General features: G+C 42.7%; 2 protein-coding genes across 2 annotated transcripts; both read right to left on the bottom strand.

Moving 5' to 3' along the window:
- Positions 1 to 7565: 7565 nt before the first annotated feature.
- On the bottom strand, positions 7566 to 10778 carry LOC141958997 (tubulin alpha-8 chain-like). Its single transcript, XM_074902183.1, is given in 5 exon segments — positions 7566 to 7735; positions 7738 to 7843; positions 8571 to 9251; positions 9656 to 9804; positions 10588 to 10778. Coding segments are annotated over 5 exon segments (1269 nt in total). The 5' UTR covers positions 10751 to 10778.
- Positions 10779 to 13879: 3101 nt separating this feature from the next.
- PEX26 (peroxisomal biogenesis factor 26) lies at positions 13880 to 19803 on the bottom strand. Its single transcript, XM_074902181.1, has 5 exons — positions 19467 to 19803; positions 18716 to 18856; positions 18037 to 18350; positions 17197 to 17343; positions 13880 to 16438 (listed from the first exon to the last, which is right to left on the bottom strand). The coding sequence occupies exons 1-5, from the start codon at positions 19631 to 19633 to the stop codon at positions 16335 to 16337; spliced, it is 873 nt and encodes a 290-aa protein (XP_074758282.1). The 5' UTR covers positions 19634 to 19803; the 3' UTR covers positions 13880 to 16334.
- Between the last annotated feature and the right edge of the window lie 1237 nt (positions 19804 to 21040).

Genomic DNA, 21040 nt, shown 5'->3' with positions numbered 1-21040 from the left:
CCACTGCCTGGCTTTGGAGAGGGAAACAGAATTCAGATGCCAAAATATGAAACAGAGAATGCTACCTGGCTTCAAGGCCAGAGAATGGTCCTTGCTCATTTCTATTTTGTAATATCACATTTAGAGATATCTAATAACTTAATACCAGATTTGGCCAGATGACCTTTTTTTTTTTTTAAATTCTATAACTGCTTACCCTGCAAAATCATTCTGTGACCTGAGAGTGAAATGCATCTTTTGCAAAAACTAAATCCTCAGTCAGAATATTATGGAGCAGCATTTTCTTCACAAATTAACATATGTTTGTATTTTAGAAACATAACTAAAGATACTTTTTCAGAAGCAAGTGGGATTTCAGAAGTCATAATTACCCCAGCCATCCTCAGAAGTTCAAATGAATATGGAAAGTCAATTTAAGTATTTCATTCAATGAAATATCATATTTCTATTCAGTACTCATTTTTAAGTTGCTGACTCTGCAAATGCATATGCAGCAGCGTGTGTAACGTGCTCTCGAGTGTACTTGCAAAACCCTGTTTTTCTCAACTGAGTTGTGCAAAAGTATCTGAGTTGTCTGAGTGCCAATGAGGCTTCATAACTTTGTATGTTGTAGGGGAGTTGCAATCTGGAGTATTACTCAGGAGACACTGAGGTGTATTTGGGCTTAGAGAATTCAATTAATGCTGATCTTGCACAGGGCAGGCTCCTGCTTTTCTTTTAGATCCTAATGTAAATCTGTGAGGCTGGCAGCAAGAAAATAGAAGTTTTTTCCCTTTAAATATGGCAATGAGTCCAGGTGACTTTTTAAAAGAGCAGCTTTTAGCGCAAAACTACAATTACAAGTCAAGCAGTACTTGGAACTTAAAGAGCTACTTTGCTCTGTTCCTCAGATCAGTAGAGGAATTGGACTGCTTTTTCACAGATGGAACAAGTGAATGTTGCCTTAGAAAGTTAGTACTGTAAAGCTTAGTACAGGACTACACCTGAAGACTGCAGACCCAGTTTATTTTAGACTGAGCTTTTAGCTACACTAGTTTGAAGCAGTATCTCAACCCTGCCTTTTGAGCCAGGCCTCTTGCTGTGCTCCTGCCTTCAACTCCCATCTTCTCCTACCTCAGCAGTAATTTGGAAATATTCTGATGAGAGAAAACAGTAACAAGGAGGCTTCTAATTTTGTGTAGTAAACAGCTTTAAAATAGATATCAGACTTTTTATAGGGAAGAGTGTGGGCCTTCTTCAGAGCCACAGGCAGAGTAAACTGATCTCTACATGATATTTAAATTTGGAACCTACTCCAAACTCATGTTTCACATCCCATCACTAATGTACCAGGACCTATCTTATGCACTGTGGACCTGACTTTTTATCTACCGAGAGAGTAGAAAGGGCCAGGTCCGTTGTGAAACTAAATTTGGGACAGCTTTCACTCTACTAAAAAAACAGAATACTGCCTGGCTTAAGTATTTACTGTACAAAGGCAGACTTTAGACTTCTTGAAACATACTCACTACCCTAGGTCTGCCTTAAGGCATAGGGAGCCTGTGGAAGTGTGTATCTTGCCTGTAAAATGAGTGCTCTCATTTTGGACCCCCAGCTGTACTAGCAGAAGATAACATAGTTCTCTGCACCAAGAGTGCTAGACATGAACTGGGGTGAAATGCTGAGAGATTTTGAGAGATTTATACAAATTTACAGTAAACTCCCAAATCTTAAAAATTAAGGGCCTTTTTTGCTTACTTAAATGCATACAGGTATAAAAACATTCATGCACTCTGAAAACACAGATGTATACACTACAGCTATGAACAGTACAGCCCAGCCATTGGGGCTAATTTAATTTAAAACAGGCACAAAAGTAAGTAACTTTTCTTGGTTTATTTCTTTAAAAAATTATTCTCTCATATGAAAATCAACTTCTGTTGAGAAAATACAGTCAAAACAGAAAGTACTAAAAAGATAAGATTCCAGATCTAATTTATCTTGTAATTCCACTAATTAGAGACTCTCTGAAGAAAACTTTGCTTCACCACGCCTTACAGCTCCAGTTAGATTTTCTGACAGTCCTATCCCATCCTCTTACGTAGTAATTGGTGCATGAGATCAGGGTGTTGTGGCACAAAGCACTGAGAACAACAGCAGATCCCCTGCCTTCCCTCGCCCATGGTCCTCCAAGCCCCTGTATTTCTGGTGTCCCCACATCTTCCTTACCATGGTGTTCCAGTGGTGTTTCCTTCCCTTTTGGATGAGTGGTGGCAGGTCTTTGCAGAAGCCCGGCTCTGGGGTGCAGGGCAGGAGGCAGCCTGGGCCCAGCACCCAGCACCTGCTGCTGAGCTTCAGTGTCACAGCATCGCAGGGAATAGGTCACCAGCTACACAGTTCTGCCCGCTGCATCACTGCCCGCCTTGCCACCCACATATGCAAATTAGTCAGGACAGGCAGGGCTCAGATATACCCCAGATTTCAAATTTAGTCCCGCCTAGTTTGGCATGCTTATTAAATCTGATCATGGCCACGTAACACGCCATACACTATACTTTCTAGCACCTCGGTATTATACATATATATCACCTGCAAGACACATACCATCCCAGTTTCCTCTTCTGCCAGTATGTACATGTGTGGATGAAAATCACTCCTGAATTCCAATACAGAAGACCAAGAACGCATAAGAGAGCAAATGAATAGGAAAGAGAAGAATCAAAACCAGAACATTGGAAAAATGTAATTACCATTCTGAAGTGTGATCTACCGGTGCTCTTAAATGCTGGTCTGACTTCTTTCTCTCCTTACTCCAGCAGCCTCTCTATTAATGTTTTGATTTACTTCTATTGCTTCTCTTTCTGTGTACAGTCATCTGGGCTGTCAGCAGTATGGAACAGCATTCAGTACAGACTCTAACTTGTCTGTCCAAACACAGAAAGAAATTTGATTCTTAATGCAGTGCTTATTGCAAGACATAGCTGGAGGCATCACACAGATGTTCTCACACTAAATTAGGGTATTTGCCTCCATCACTTTATTGTTTGCTCCTTCTGCACTAGCTCAGCACTGGAAAGCAGCAGCTTCTCTCGGTGGCGAAATCCTCGTGTTTGCAACTCCTAGGTAACAAAGAGGAAAGCAGACTTAGTAGCTCGAATCTGAGTATTGACTTTATAAACATACCATTCATTGTGATGTTTAATCAGTAGAAATTTAATTATGCAATTCCTAAAATTTAAGTTAGTCTACTTTGACATGATGAGTTTAATAGATTATTCTGCCACTGTTGGTAACCAGCATTCAAGTATCTTCTCTAACTAACACCTACATTTTAACAGTGTGAAGTAGTTCATACTGGTTTTTATAAATTCACATTTACTTTAGTATGGTGTTCATTTTGCCAATCTGCAAATCACTACTCTGATTTTGGCTGGGAAAAGCTACAGAGATTTCTGGAGCCACAAATATTTTTTACAGAGGAATAATTCACATGGTAATTTCTATCTGCTGCTTTGTTTAAGCTAAATCCCACACTTCTCCAGAAAACTGTCAGATCATTGCTTTGAGACTAAGGAATAGGTTGTTCTAGTGTTCTTCTTACAATGGAACTGGTAATGTTCCAGCCAAGCTGCAGCTCTCCAATCTGAAATGTTAATGCTCATGGCTCCACCAGATGGGGAGCTCCGTGCAGACAATCAACCTCAGGAAAAAGTCTCATAGCAAATACTTCTAACAGTCCACCACCCAAAACCTCCTAGGTGCTATTTGAGTCAACATGTCAGATCTAGCAACTACAAAACCTGAAATAGGTCTGTGAATTACTAAATTATTTGCAACTTAGTCCGTTGCTGCATTTTCTCTGCTCTTCCATTGCCCCCCTCCTCTCTTCTGAAATAGGCAGTAAGAGCACCTCTGGGAGTCAGTGTTACTTATTTCTCTCTCTGCCCCACTCAAACTCAACGTCCCAGCATCCATAGACTCACCAATGTTGAGCTGCCACACTGAGTGGAGTCTCACCTGTGAAAAACGTCCAGGGAGCAGAGAGTGATGGAGTCTTGAGCAGTGTCGCTGGCTGGTAGGAATACAATGGCTGTGTCCATAGAGAATGTCATAGAGAATTTCTAGAATCAGTAGAGCTTGAAGAGCCTGGGGATGACCCAAATGACTATTTTTCCCTTTCTCACGCATGCATAACTAATAAAAAGGCCTTTGCAAATCTGCTTTAGACCAAAGACAGTGCTTGTTCTGCTCTGTCTTGAGATAGCCTGTGAACTCAAGTGCTGGAAATATGTGCTGGTCTGGGGTGAAGGCCAGACACAGACATAAAAATGTTGAGAGCATACTGGTTTTCATGATGTTTCCTTATGTTGCTCTGTCCACCTGTACTGTGGAGTGCTTGGGCAGAAAACCCTTGGCCTAGATTTAGAGGGTAATCTGAAAGCACAGTATGGGACTGTGGTCCCATGTACTGGTGAGATTTGTTGACTCCAGAGTGGGCCTTTAGGTTTTGCTCTATAGAGACATGAGGCAGATGTGGCCTGGACCCAGACTCTTGGAAAGAAAGTCATCTTGCTCGACACTAGCGCTCAACCTGTGCGGGCAGGTGGTGAGCTTGTCGGGGCACCTCTCTGTCCTCCATGGAACAGGCTTGAAACATGCCCTGCATGGGGAGAGTTGATAGCCCAGCATCCTGGTCAAGACCTGCCCACTTCAGCTTTTACCTTGAGACACTGGTAGATGATGATGAGAGCTAAATAGGGCTTCTCTGCCATGAAGTCCTGAGGTGTGCAAATAAGTGAATTTGGCATGAGTGCTAGAGTGGCTTTGCTGGTACTGCCAGAGGGCTTGTGAATAGCCCATGCTCCTTGGGATGATGTGCAGCATCCATGCAACTGGGATGCTCTGGACAATGTTGGAAGGCTTCTCGTGTGCACATGGACTGGGTGCTGTGCCATAAGTGCCCTCCAGAGCAATGCAACAGAGCAGAGGAGCTATGAGTTATTATCTCCAATTGTTTACAATACTATTAAAATCAGCCTCTTAGAGGGATTTTTAAAAACCCCATAACATGGCCATACAAAACCTAAACCCCTTTTTCTCTATTTAAAAATAGACACATCTCTGAAAATAGCATTTTTTAATAATCTAGATCTTAGAAGTACTGTCCACCAGATCTCAGGCCAAGAGAACCACTGAGTCCTGTGATCTATCAATCAGTTCTTTTCTGACTGGAGATCAAAATATGTCAACAGGCAAATGAAGGACAGTCAACTTCTTTATCTCCTCTACCAGATGTACATCACTCCCTACAGATTGGTTATCTAAGTGACTCACCAGTAGTGGCAGAATCGTGGATTATTTTAGAATAGTGATGTGCCATCTTAGAAAACAGTGCACTCCTAAGAAGTTCTTTGGTGATCATAAAAAATCCTCTTTGGTGTGTGTGAAAGTCTTTGTGTTTCCTACACATTATAATACCTTCTTATGTTAGGTGAACAAAGATAATTGCTTCCCTGTGTCCCCTGTAGAACCACAATCTGTCATTCTGTTGCCACCTACTGGGAGAATTGACAGCATCTCATTTCAGGTATTTCTGAAATCCCAAAGTGTAGTATTTCAGTACCTATATAAAACTGCTATATTGCTAAAATACTGGCTTTCAGGCGTTATCCTTGAGACAGATAACTGTTCTATGTATTTTTAAAATTACTTTTAAATAAAAAATAAATACATGTTGGGATACAGTTTCAAAATAGTTACCTCCTTTTTGGTGAGAATTGTCATATACAAAATTTATGTATGTTAAAAATTATAGAATTAGAACTGTACTTGCAGAATTATCTCCCCTAATACAGGAACTTCAGAACTATAGTTTCTAATATAAAGATCAGCCATTCATTTCAAATATAAAAAGACCAACTACATCAGCGATGTTTCTGGTTGTGCCTGCTTTTCTTTATGACCTATTAGCAAACCTTATACAAACAAATTTACCAGAAAGGGGACAATGCTCCTTAACGTTTGTGAAAACATAATGTGTTTTTGTAGCCCCGCTGGAGTTGTATGCTATAAGTATTATGTTTCAGTGAAAACAGATTTTTCTTTAAAAGAAATTTATGAAAGATCAATAGTAAATCCAGCATTAAAGTAACAACAGTATATATTTGGTCTCCAGGGTGTTGGGAGACACTTCATCAGTGTGAAGAGAAACCTTCCAGGTAACCATGAGCTCAAAAGCAAGTCAGACAGACATGGCAAGGTCAGCACAACAGGCTTATTGTCTTGCCGTAGGCATTGTTCAAGCACAGGACTGCTCAACAGGTACCCCCAAATGGACACCATTTTCTTTACCTTCTACTACCTTTCTCTTGCTTTCCCCCCCCCAAAAAAAAAAAAAAAATAGACACACACACCACTTTTTCACAACTGGCCCTGCTCTGCTAATCTGACACCTTTATTTCATAATGAAGACAATACCTCCTTCACTTTCTGTTGATATCTTACACTCAAGGCGAGGGTCTCCAGAATTCCCCCTTCACTATATATAATTCCCAGTAGCTTCTCCTGCCATTACCTCTTTACTTTAGACCCGGTTAGGATTGGCCAGCCACTTTTCCTGTTCCATTATCTGCAACATCCAACAGTTTCTCTTGTTATCCTATCAGTTCAGCTTCAGGCCATGGCTGGCCACCTGTCTGCATACCTTAACAATATATTGTTCTAAAATCCTAAACCAATGGGAATATACAAAAATATACCTTATGAAGACTTAAGCTGTGAACTCACAGCTGATGTTCTTAGACATCCCATCTATACCTGTCATGGTTCTGATTTACTGTGATCTTAGCAGGTCCGATGGAGCTGCTAGTGCTTCTGTCCTGCATACCACAAGCTGGTCATTTCAAGGCCCTTAAATCTGTCACAGATGTTCATTTAGCAGTTACAACAGAAGTGTCAGCATACCTGCACCTCCAGACCAATCCAATTATGATTGTTAGTCACTGCACAAGCATAGCGTGCTCTAAACTCCTGCTTTAGTTTAGTTAAGAGTACCTGAATTGTGCCCCTACTCATGGCAGCTGGCAAAATCACACCTTCTAACCACCCCACAGTGTGAATTCTATAGAAGCAAGGGCTTAGAACAAGCTGTATGTTCTTGGCACCAACAGAGTTCTTACTGCATCTTACAGCTTTACAAACATTATGTTTCAAATTAGTATGAAATAAAGACTGAGGACTGGAGGTACCTTCTTCTTATGTAGTGTCTGGAGCAATTATGTGGAACATTTTGAAGCAGGAGTTCTGCAAATAATATTACAGCTACATATCTTTGTATTGAACAAATGACAGTATAGATGACAGAGATAATTTCAGCATACAGTAGAAAAAAATATGAAGCCTGGCACACTCTGAGGCAAGGTGACTAATGATTAGCTGGTCTTGTGATCTCATAGTGAAGAACTCATCATGTTTATAATCTACTAAAATGGCAATGAACCTGGTGTGTGTGAGACAAGTAGAAATGCAGCCACATGAAAAAAGAGACATAGAGACAATCTGATACACAGAAAAGGGCAGAGTGAATTTTAAGATTCCTCTCCCTCATTTTCTTCTTCAAAGTAGCCAGTTACCTCTTCTTCATAGTCTTTCTCCAGGGCAGCCAGATCCTCTTGGGCCTCTGCGAATTCTCCCTCCTCCATGCCTTTATCCATGTACCAGTGCACAAAAGCTCTCTTGGCATACATATCAAACTTGCCCAAGCCTCTGCACTGGCTGTGGTGTTGCTCAGCATGCAGACTGCTTGCTCAACCCAGGCTAGGTCTCCTCCTGGTATAACTATAGGCAGCTGATAGTTGATCCCAACCTGGAAATAACTATAGAAGAGAGGAAGGAATAAAAAGAGTTATGAGAAAAGGCACAAAATTAAGCAATAAACAGGTTAAGAAAATTGTAAAAGCATTGGTGGGGGCAGGAAAAGAGGTAGCGAAAAATCCAAATCACATCAATGTTAAGTCCATTGTTATTCAAGCTAATTTTCTGTGCACAAGTCAATTCCTTGCCCTTACTCAAGAAAAAAAACAAAACAACAAAACAGTGAGACCAATCTGACTGGACTCTAAATGAAGGAAAACTTTTAAAAATATGTCAGTATGCATGGAAAAATTTGGGACAATGAAAAAAATTGCTCTTTGCAGACATGTAGAAATGTTTCACTTGCCAACAATATATTACTGATTATTAAATGTCATGAAGGACACATTCAAGTGTCTCAATGTCTTTAGAGTATGTCTCACTTTAATCTTTCTTCTAAAATGGAATTCCTTTAAGTATAAAGTCTTATAGGGTTGACATTCTCCTGTTACTGAATATAGAAATACTGTATATGCTTCAATTTTAAAAAATATTTAGGAGTCTGTGTCAATGGGTTGTTCAAAGGAGAAAAGGCACATTTTATACAAATGCATCTTGCATATGTTGATTCGTCTCACAAGTGGAAAACATACAAGATCTAAATCTTTAAATACAGTTATTCCACTGGACTGAACTTGCCCTTTAAACATTAAAGTGAAGTTCATGGCAGCCCTACTCACCTTGAAGCCTGTTGGACACCAGTCGACAAACTGGATAGTTCTCTTGGTCTTGATGGCAGCAATTGCTACGTTGACATCTTTGGGAACTACATCACCACGATAGAGCATGCAGCAGGCCATGTACTTCCCATGTCTTGGGTCACACTTCACCATCTGGTTGTTGGGCTCAAAGCAGGAGTTGGTGATTTCAGCCACCGAGAGCTGCTCGTGATACGCTCTGTCAGAGGAGATGATGGGGGCGTAGGTCACTAAGGGGAAGTGGATGCGTGGGTAGGGCACCAGGTTTGTCTGGAACTCCGTCAGATCCACGTTGAGGGCACCGTCGAAGCGCAGCGAGGCGGTGATGGACGAAACAATCTGACTGATGAGGCGGTTGAGGTTGGTGTAAGTGGGGCGCTCGATGTCCAACTTTCGGCGACAGATGTCGTAGATGGCTTCATTATCCACCATGAAGGCGCAGTCTGAGTGTTCCAGGGTGGTGTGCGTGGTCAGGATGGCAATGTAGGGCTCCACCACAGCGGTGGAGACCTGAGGGGCTGGGTAGATGGCAAACTCCAGTTTGGACTTCTTTCCATAATCCATGGAGAAGCGTTCCATCAGTAAGGAGGTAAAGCCAGAGCCAGTACCCCCTCCAAAGCTGTGGAAGATCAGGAATCCTTGCAGCCCAGAACAGGCATTAGTCTAGAAAGTAAAACAGAATGTGAAAGAATAAGTGAACATATCTTTAAATTACACCCTCAGATATAGAGAGTAACACCCACAGCCAGTGCACAGTACAGAAGTCAGCAGTTTTCCCAGAAAATTCTCATTGTCTGTTTTCCCCTGTAAAACTCTGTCTAGAGTATCAACAGAATGACACTGATTTTTTTCTTACAATAATAATGCTATAGCAATATTTGAGATTTTCCATTGAAGTCTTCCGTTCATATGAAAACTAAGATGGGACATCTGGGACCTGCATTTCTCTTTTCTGAGCCAATGACAATAGTAAAATCAAACCGAGAGCCTCTACCAATAAAATGCATGTGGTGCTTCTTTCCCTTCCAACGCTCCTAAGGTCTTGCTTCCAATGTAATAGTGCATACCAGCTTGTGGATACAATATAATGCCATGTCAGTTATGTCCTGGCCAACAGAGTAGTGGCCACATGCATAATTATTTACTGCATCTTCTTTTCCAGTGATCAGCTATTCTGAGTGGAAGATCTACTGATAGGTATCAGTCCACACTTCATCTGAACAAGAGAGAAAAAAGCTTGGAAGAGATAATTCACCAAGACTGATAATGTTTGCAAAACAAATGGAGCATTTTATGTTGGCAGAAAATGGTATGCAAGATCTGAATATTGAAAAACAAAGTACAGAGACTGAGGAGTATCATCTGAGATGTTCTCAGTTCTGAAGAAAAAAGAAGTGGATTGTGCTCCAAGTCTAAGTTGCTGTGCTATACAAATGAATTAATTTATCAGATGACAGCTGTGCCATGCTGTGGTAAAGTTTCAGCTCAGTATACTGATCAGATTAAATCCATCAGAACCTTTAGGGAAATGACTGGAAAAATAGGAGATTTGCAAGAGTAAAATAGTGGTTTCCTCTGAAAATCTGTCAGGACACTTCTGTTGTCTGATTCTTCATGCCCCTCTCTTACATCTGAGAGGAAATAATTTTCTGTCAGTTAGCAAAGGAAAAATAAAACCACAAAAAAAGACCAGAAAGGAATCTCTTTAACAAAGCCAAATTGTACTCATAACCAGTGGAGGTTTAAACAATAGTACATTTTGATTTTATTATTAGTAGAGCACCCTTGACAGAGTGCAGTCCAGTTTTCATTTTTTTATTGAGAATAGCAGAGCTTTTATAGTAACACCTGGTATTAAAAACTTAAAATCTGTACATTTTGCCTGTGTGTTGGGATCATCCCTAATGGTAAGGACATCATCCTGCTATTCAGTGATCTGAACTTTGGCACCCAGAAGAATTAATTCATTTCTGTTTTCCAAGAATAGTTCTCTACTGACCTATTACAGTTTGCTCCACATCCACCATAACAGCCCAGGGCATGTACCTTCTAGAGCTCATCTCTCTGAAGAATGTGGCAAGAGTCATCACTGCTGGGTTGGTCAATAAAGGTGCCATTTGGCTGAATGCCGTGCTCCAGGCAGAAGAGTTCCCAATACGCATTGCAAATTTACACTCCAGCTTGGCCAATGTGAACAGAGATGCACTCATGCTGAAAAGGGAGGACAAGGGAAATGGTGAGAAGAACCAGTGAATATCCTAAGAGTCTATAAGATGATCTTATCTGAAACACCAAATCAACCAATGGTTACAAAATTCTCCACAAGACTGGCATTAATGGAAAGTTATCTGACACTTACTTACATATAGGAAGAAAAATAGTTTGCTGTGCATGCAAAGAAACAATAATCACAACAGCTAGCAATTTGCCGTCATGCCTACACATGGTGTACAGTACACAGGATCTGTGTGTAAGTGCACATAAACCTATACAAATAGAAAAACAGTATAGGTACACAAAATAAACAACAGTAGGTCCCAGCTAAGGCATATGAGCCAAATCCAGTTATCTGGGACAAGACACAGCTATGCTGCCTTACTGATACATAATTAAAGCAAAGGGAATTATCTTCCGATCTCTCAACCTTCTGTTGAACACGTATGTTGAACAGGTGGAAAACAAGTCTGTAGAAGTTAAAGGAACTAAAGTGCCTTTAGTACCTTAATTTCACCACTAATTGTTTTGGCCCATTCTATGGGTACTTTTAATTCAATTTAACATGTCAAGAGTTAACTTGATACTCAAGAGGACCTGGTACTCTTTACATGTTAGACTGAATTAATCTCCTGAGAAATCCTTCTCATACATACACTTCTGTAAGCATAGCTGTTCAGTCAATAACCAGTTTCTAAAGTGTTTATTACTGTCACGCACATAGTTTAATAACAGAAATCTGAAACACAAAATTATCATATTCTAAAATAAAAAGAAGCATGTCTCCTTCTGTAGATCGCTAGGCGGACTCCCAAGTACTGTGAATTTAAAGGGTTCTCTCAAAACACTCTTGTTGGACATGGTATGACTCTTTTGGCAGATGATTCCCATCCAGTTTTATCCAGAGTATCTTAGGGAAATGTCCGCATTTCTTTGCTCTTAAGTTTAACACTCACAAGGAAAGGGACATTTGTGGAAATACAGTGGAAGATTGTAAACACAGTGAAGCAACTACAGCTGGGGTCTCAAAAACCACATGTATCATACTAATTGTTGTTTAGCTTTGTGCGCTTGACAGGTAGAACATCTGCATTTAGATTAACAGAGGCTTGTGATACACTGAGGCACTTTATCGAACATCCTTAAGAGTCCTGCCCTGCTGTTGGAAAGATGAAAGCACAGTGGAAAACTATGCCTGTGAAAATCCTTGATATATACAGGCAAAAGCAGCAGGTTTGAGATAGTTTTCTTTCTACTCCTCTTTCTGGCAAACAAGGACTTAGCTCTGTGGTCCTGTGTCCCTGTTTGCATGCCTCTGCCTGGGTGCTGCTGTGGAGATCTCCTGGGTCGTGAAGTAACTAGAATAAATTTACTCTTTGCACTTCATCCATGGTTTTGTGTTTTTTCCTGCCTCATGCCTGTTGACTCACACACCATTAATACGGGATTAAACATACTGTATTCAAAGTGCATCTAGAGTAGCTTCTACCCAAAAGGGAAAAACAAATTCCAACCCCATCCTTCGTTTTCTGCATATGACTTCCCTTGTAATAAATTTATTAACACAAATGTAGCTATACATACTGGGTTCTAAAATTATTTACCAAAAAACTGACACAATAGTTTGTTAGTACACTGTGAGCAACATTTGTTGCCCCCAAAATGAAGCAAAAAAATTCACTTCAACTTCCCATCTTCACTCAGATCTGCGCCAGAGTAAGAGGAAACAGAAGGCCAAAGTCATTATTCATTCTCTCATAAAATAATCTGATTCTTTTCTTATCATTGTTTCTCCTGTATGCTTCCTTTCTTGACTGGTAGAGTGGTGTCTCTACTGTTGTATAAGCTGCGTGGTGTAAGGTGGCTGGACACCCACGCCTCCTGGCCGGGGCCCCATGGCGTCACAGCATAGGCTGGAGAGGTCGTAATCTCTCCAAGCAACCATTCCACCCACTCACCTGTTACACCAACAGCCTGCTTTCTACCCATGTACAAGACCCAGCCCTAAAGTGTTTTTAAGCAAATCTTGCCAGTTAATTCTCCAAGCTAAACCTAAGGTGCTTTTTGTTTTTAAAAAAGCAGAAAACTACAGCTGGTATTAGTAACCAGAATTTTTAACACATACAGAGTATCTTCACACATAACTGTTTTCCTTCCTTAAAACTCTAACAACTGGTGAATATGCTACTGGTAAATAATTTAAAAGATTATTAACCCTTTCAGAATTTCTACATCTATGCTTTCAAAGGTGGCATCATTTTTAAATAGCGTCTTTTTGACAAAGGCCACTGTAGATGAGTGGTGGACATGGAGTTAACTTGCTTAAGTTCCACTGACTGAAATGAGTTGGGGCACAGGTTGAACTGCAAGGAATTCCACTTGACTATTTGATCATCTGTGGACAAGGTACATGGGATTATCTTGTCTCCTGGTGCTAATGCACCAAACTTCGTCTTTTTGCCAGACATTCCTTATCTTTGGACCTCTGTTCCATCTGATTATACACAATTGCTCTTCAGTCTTTCAGCTGCCTACAATATAGGCTGATAAAATTTTTTTGCTTCTAGCAAGATGTCAAAACAAAAGAGTAGAATTATAATTTACTCTTGTATCTGGAGTTACTAGCAGAAAGTTCACATACACAGGGCACACATACACATTCTCTCTCAAGGCTTAAATAGTAGGATCCCCATGGCTATGTCTTTCCTTCCATGATATAACGAGAGTGCAGAGAAATACACAGCTAAAGATAAATACCAGGTACTTTATTCTTAGTAGCATTGTCTTGGCCATCCCAAGGTACACAGAGAAACATACTTAAAAAAAAATGCTGGATCATTCAGAGAAATTACCACTGTGAACTCCTATGAAAATGCAGACTTAGACCCTACCGCCATCAACAGCTGATTAGATCTCATCAGATTCACACTGAACAAGTTCTGTACTTAATTCAAATATGCCTGTACAATGAGGACATGTACTGAAATATTTCCAGAAATTTTTTGAAAACTCTAGAGCATCAATATGTTAAATGCAAGTTTCCATATACTTAATCACAGCACAAATAAGCAACTCAATAGAGGTAAATCAGTAGTCACTTTATTGTGAAAACTCAATATTGCAGTTTTAATTGCAAAAAACTCTGATAGCTTTTTTCTGCCTTCTTTCCCTCTCATGAATACAATAGTATGTACTGTATGTAATGAAACAATAAGTACAATACAAATGCAAAATCAGTAGTACGCAAAAAAAGTGAAGGTTACCAACCTACACTTGATCAAGTTCAGTGTTAAAGTCCTGGTAAGTGAATGGCTATGATATTTAAGAGCATTCTAAACATAATGTATGGCCTGCCCAGACCCTGTCCCAACTCCCAAAATGCAGCTCTGCCATCTAACTAAAAATGTTAGTACAAAATGAGAGCAAAAAATGGTTGTTACCTAAGCAGTCAATTTGGTGTGAATTTGACCTGACTTCAGAGTGAAGTTTGCTATTTCATTATCTGGCTTACAAAGCATTTAAAGTGAGGCTCTGCAAAGTAGGGGGCCAGTAGTCATTTCTTGAAAGCTCAGACAGAGCTTTTATGTTTTATTCTGTTTCCCATCAACTGCTGGATGCAGAGTTGTAGATACACGTATAGTTGGATTACAAGAACCATCTAGCAACATCAAGAGCAGCTCTCCCCTATGTGCGCAGAGTATATAAGAAATAGCTCTTATTTATCCTGGTGTAAAGTCCTAGCAGAAACAAAGACTTTGGGGACGGGCATGGGATTGTTTTGATTTTTCCTCTGAGACAATAAGGCAAGGTCATTACCGCATTTATGAATGACCTGCCCCCGTCTACCCAACGCTAATATTGGAGTGTTCTACTGGGATAATCCAAGAAGAAATAGACACAGAACTATTTTTAGCAGTGAAGATGCAGACTGTTTTCAAAGCATCCTGGCAGATAGCAAAGCAACAGACTGCACACAGTTTGAAGGCACCAACAGGCTGTCATCCGTGTGGAGAAAACAGGCACCAACTCGGTGTATGGCTACTGCTGGAGACAAAGGAACAACCTGAAGGGGAATACTGTTGTTAAGACACCACAGTAGGATCTATATTGGCTACTTTTCACAGGTTGGGTTTACTAGATAGAATTTGCCCACCAAAAAGGCTGCTTTGTTCAACATTTTGTAGTTTGGGCTGATGTCAGTCAGTCTGTCTTTAGGCACAGATGTTGGGATGGCAGACTACTTGTTTGCCACACATGGTCCTTCCCTTTAACTTGTCTTCTCCAGCACACAACAGTTCGCTCCAGTGAAAGCAGTATGAGAACAAGTGCTCTCCCCTTTGGAACGCACCCTTTGTCAAGCAATGACAGATAGATAGATAGATAGATAGATAGATAGATAGATAGATAGATAGATAAGAAATTAATGTTCTACCCCAAAGCTCCAATTTCTGCTCCAAGTGGTCAGGAATGGGGTCAGTCTGGTGACAAATCTTCTACAAAGATAGTAATTTTCTTGCCACAGATCTGGGAAAGGTTTTGGGATCTCAGAGAAGTATCTCTTTCTACTTACTTTTTGTTCTCGATGACAGAGGATTGCTAAATGGCTCCCATGTAACCCAGGATTTCAGATACTGGGGGCAGGGAGGGCAATTCTAGACATATTGAGACTTTTTGACATCTACATAAACAAAGCAAGAGGTAGGGAAAGTGTAAAACAACACAACAACTTCAGTTGTTCAACTAGACAATAATACAGAATATAGTTTAAATTAAAAAAAAAAAAAAATCTATTTCCTTACCACCACCACATGCTCCTAAGAATTACTGTGCATTAGGCATGCACGAAGTGCTGTAATTTGCATTTAAGAAAAGTAGGTGCAGTACAATAGTCTTTACAGCCCACCACCTTGGCTTTCTGGCTTAAATATGACTAAAATCAAGAGTGCCTGTATAAGGAGGCATCAGTCACAAGAGAATCCATGGCCTTCAAAATGCAACAGGCTTCAATTTCTCCAGTGTTTTTCTTTCACATGCTTGTCCTAAATCCCATGCTGCAGCAACTGGGCTTTTCAGATGTCTTCAGGCAAAACAGAATATACCCCTAATTACTGGTAGTCCATTGCCTTTTACAGTAATGCCTCCAGAACTGCCCAGCATTTGCAAGGATGGAGCCTTCTTCCACAGTTTGTAACTGGCTACACAACCCTCACTCAAGAGCTACATCTGAAGCAAAGTGTTTGAAAAGGAGAATTCTTATTCAGTTGTAGGTTACAGAAAGAGAGCCTTTACCCTAGTGTTGGATAGAACAGTGCTGTAGAGCCAAGCAAAATGTCAGAAATACTTGGCATGGTTTCAAAATTCATACATCACCCCCCAATCTGAAGAAACAAACGTTATTACTACACAGGAGTTCACAGGTGGTCATCTCAAGTAGGACACCCATTTCACAGTCCTTGAAGAGCCTGATAACATCCTCAAGACAAGCTGACAGTTTTACACCAGCAGAGGAAAACTCATTCTGACGGAAGATGCTTAGTCTTGAATTGGACGCCTATGAATTGGAGAAAATACAGCTGCCCAAGCCTGTCGGAAGAGCTGGACCAGTTTGTAAATGAATGGCAGTGATGTGGGAGAAGCTGCAGAACAAAATAAAAAGCAAAAGAGCTTTCATTATAAAAGGTAAAACTAAAATACACTAAACATTAAGAGAGAACTAATCCCAACTAGAGTTAATCAAAACCTAGTTGTCTTACTTCCTTCTGTTGGTGCAATACCTGGGCCTTCGCTCAGGGTACTGCTCCCATCCCTAGCGAGGCACCTTCAGTATTTTCCAATGGAGTATTTGCAGAATAGAGAGCACCCATCACCCAGCAGAGGGGGAGACACCCATTGCCTCTACATCCCAGCTGCCACCTCTATGTCATGGGATCAGCCCTATCTTCAACAACAGCAGCATCTATCACTAGTGGAAGTCCAGCATAAGCAAATCAAATGCATGACTACACTGCTGCCCTGGGCAACTTTCCGCTTTCCTGACAGGACAGACTGTCATTCAATCACTCTTCCAGGAGACATTTACCTTGTAGTACCTCAAGTTGACTGAGGCAGAGGCTGAGTCTAGGACAGCTCAGCCTACCTCTCATAGTCTGTACCCTGTCTGTTGGAAAGAGCTGAGGATGGAATAACTCTTTTCAGAGTCAGGCTTTTGTAGAGCTACATGCTCCTGCACAGATTGCAGCTGGAAGCATTAGAAACAAGCCTAACAGTAAGTTCCTAGTCACCCAGTTTTTGTGTATCCCAAAGATGAGACATTTACACAGACCAAATCTATTAAAAGCAACTATTCTCTGTAACCATAATGGAATTTTAAAAATTCAAACTCTTAATACTGTACCTGGGTCTAATCTCACCACCACCAGGTACAGCAGAAAAGTAGCCAAGAGCATCTTTTTGTAAGGAAGTAAATAGAATTGGCTAGACATGGACCTCAGTGCTCTACGTAGCAATGTCAACATGGTCAAGAGCTTTTGGGACAGAGCACCTAACAAGGACAGAAAGGCTGTTAGGGCAAAGCAAAGTAAAAAAAAGTAATCACATAGATACAGATAATAAGAAACTAAGATACTAAAATAAGACTGTTCTTTGCATGACAGTTGAGGGTTTTTTATAATAGGGAACAGAGAGACAATTTTGTAATACTATTCATTATACCTTTTTCTAATGAATCTACTTTAGTATAAGATCTTATACCACAGTAGTGCCAGCTTCTCTCGTGGGAGATAACATCAAGTGATTTACAGTTCTGGAGGTGAAGTAGTACTTTAAATGCTAGGCATGCATTGTTTTACATGTGTCCCACTGTAAATGGAGACGAAGCAGAGTACACAGAGCCAACTAAATGGACCCTTAAAGGGTTGCTAGGTAGTTTTAGTTTCCATTTTGTACTTTTTTTAAAAAAACCCACATTTATTCTGAGGTGCTTTTGAACCTGGAAAATAATTCTCATCTCTCGACATCATCAGAGTCTAAATATGCTTTGTAATTGTCAGCAAATGGATCACTATCTTTCACTTCCTTCTGTAATATACAACAGGACTTCCTCATTGCTGGTTTGTCATGACAATATTCTTAACACATAGTTAATACTTACTAGCCTTTGTTAGTAAGGGACAAACTAACTTGAAATAAAATTATAAAAAATAAGATGAGCACAAACAACAGAGGAAAAGCCTACCCAAAACACTTTCTGTTGCTGCACCTTGCTGCTCTTCAGCTGCCAAGTGCATCTCTTCCTGTTGAGTCCAATGACACCGGCTTTCACAAATGGTCCCAAGAAATGCTAGCTGCTGCTTGCTGTCAAAAACATCACAGCTACGTACAAGCTCTTCTGCCCCCTCAAACCGGCCAAGTGGAAGCAACACATGTGATAGATAGAGCTCCAACAACAAACCGTACTCAGGGAGGCTCTTGTTGGTTTGGTCTCTCAGCCAGCTACTGCCAACCTCCAGCATCACCTGGGGCTCTCTCACTTTGCTGTATAACAGGATACTGAAACAGAAGAAAAAAATATTAGAAAACAGTAACTCTTTATAAAAGTTGAGATCACTGACAGCTGCAACTAGCTATCGTGAAGGCATGTATCAGGGTCAACGCTTGAAGCACAGATTTCTGAGGTGGACAATAGGCACAGCCACTGATGCTACTTTTTCAGCATCACCCTTTTTGTATTTTATCACTGTGAAGCAATCTGCAGTCATGCTCCAGCACACACAGGTCAAGAACGAGCCTGTCCCAGGTTCTGCTTTCATCGTCACTTACATGGCGCAAAATGGAAACATCACACAGTATTCAAGTCTGGCCTGCTATTAAATGCAAGCCCTGTGTATATCTGACAGTCACGGACAGAAACTCACCACAGCTCCAGAACTTTTGGAGGAAGATGTTCGGGGACATGGTAATATTGTAGGACCCAAGACAGAACTTCTCTCCACCGGTTCATCTCAGCCAGCGCCTGAATCCCCACAACACAAAGGGAGCATTTCACATCCGCAGAACTGGTAACAAAAAGACCCCTAAATAAGCACTTCGTACAACTACGTTTCCCCTTGCATCCTTTCCAGTGAGCTGCAGCCCAGCCTGGACACTCTACAGCTCTCTAGTAGCTGCTTCCCCTCCTTTCCCTCTCCTCACCCCGATAAAAAGGTAAATTCAACCCTCCGAGAAGAAGCAGTCGGTCTATATCTCCGGGAGGACACGGGAAAGGCTCCTAGGCACACCTTGCTTCCCTCAAACACGCACAGATGCCTTCACACGGAACGTGTAAATATAGACAGGCCATTATCAAATAGCAGCCAAAGCCAAGCCGGGTTTTGAACGGTTACTAACTCCTTTTTGAGCAACAAGCGCCATTCTCCATTAGCGTAGATAATTAAAAAAAAGCTAAGCAAAACCACAGCAAGGACCATCGGCACTACTGCCATTCACACAGATATTGATATTCAAATCTAAGAGGCTTCTAACGCCCCGCCAAAAGACTATTTTACTAAACCCAAAAAGCTCTCTATTAGAAAAGTTAAAGCCACAACCAGGACAGACGCGGCCTGCAGTCAGAAGCCAGCCTGACGCTGATGCAGGACCGAGCCATTGTCCACGGTCCGCTCGCACCTCTCGGGGCCGGGGCCGGTCCCGGGGCCCAGGCTGTCGCAGCCCGCCTCACACCTCTCCACGGCGGCGGCGAAGTCCCGGTGCAGCACCAGCAGATCCGCCGCCTCCTCCAGCAGCGAGGCCGCCTGGGCCGAGACCGGGGCCCAGGCCAGCGGTTCGCTCCTCATGGCGGCGGCGGGAGGGCTGTCGGGGGGGCTGCTACCGCCTCTGCCCTCCCCGCGCTCCACCGCCCGCCGCCCGCCCGGCTCCAGCTCGGGCTCCAGCGCCGCCACCGCGCCGCCACCGCGCCCCCCGGGGCTGGGCTAGGCTCGGGCAGGCGGCGGTAGCAGCGGCGGTAGCAGCGCCTCCCGCGGCCCCGGAAGGCCGCGAATGCTCCTCCGCGCCACCGCCTCCCGACGGCGGAAGGGCCGCCCCGGTGGCCATCTTCTCCCCGCCCCGGGGGGTGGAGGGCGACTGCGGGGCGTCAGCGGCTGCCGGGGCGACTTGCAGGAGCGGTGCCTTCCCGGCACCGTGGCTTCCCCGGGGTTATTCCGCCCGCAGCCGGGGCGATGGCAGAGCGGGCTTGGCGAGGGCCGGCAGTTAAAAGCGGGGCCTCCGCGGGCCCTCCCAGAAGCCGCAGGCTGCGGGAGCAGGGTGCTTTCACCTGTGCACAGAAGGGGTCCCTTGCCAGAAACCCCTTCAGTTTCTCACTTGTGTGGCTGCCGAGGGGAGAGGACCGGGCCGGCGCCCTTCGCCCCGGCTGCCCTCGTTAGCAGGCGGGCTGGAGCCCCGCAGCGGCCGCTGCCGTTCTCGCCGTGGCCGCCAGGCGTCAGCCCAGGCGCGTTCCTGCCGGGCCGCCGGCTCCAGCGGAGGAAGGCTGCGGTCCGGCCGCCCTCCTCACCGCGGCCAGGCGAGCTGGCGAAGGGGCTTGGCATGGGGGTGAAGGGAGAGGCACTTTGCCCAGAGCCCGGCCGGCAGCTTCCAGGGCCGGTGATGGGTGCCCTCCTGTGCCGGCCCCCCGTCCTCCGGGGCCCCTTCCTCAGTCACCCCGTGTGCGTGGTGTTCAGCCCGTCAGGCTGTCAAAGGAACTGGAGTCCGGGCATAACAGCGCTGCCTCCATCAGTGCCCTACAGGCGACGATTCACACGCTTCTTCAGTTGTTACTGAAAAACAATAGGGGGTCTTGGTTACAAGGCAATTACAGCAATCAGTGCAAACTCTCTTCAAAAATTAATCTCCACAGGAGAGGCAGGATTTACTTATTTTGTAATGCTGAGCTCCTACTATGATTATTTAATTTTTTAAAAATCAAACAGGCTATGTGGAACGTTTTAATAAGTGAAACATCTTTTAAAGGGGGTTTTCTATGCCGTTTCAGCGTTGGAAGCAGAGAAGAAAGTATGGGGAGTATGATTAAAAACTTGATCATAACGTTTTTAATAACTGTTTCCAGAAGGTATGGCCATGCACCTGCCCCTCACAAGCAGTGGCAGGAGCACTTGGTAGTAGCAGCTTTTGCACAGTGGTGCATCTGAGGGGTTTGCACCCTCTGCCATTAACGGTGGAAGTTCCTGGAGGACTGAGGCTGGTTAAGG

This window comes from Athene noctua, chromosome 3 (assembly GCF_965140245.1).
Source record: "Athene noctua chromosome 3, bAthNoc1.hap1.1, whole genome shotgun sequence".
Lineage (NCBI taxonomy): Eukaryota > Metazoa > Chordata > Aves > Strigiformes > Strigidae > Athene > Athene noctua.
The sequence above is the reverse complement of the archived record's forward strand: the minus strand, read 5'-3'. Positions and strand labels throughout refer to the sequence as shown.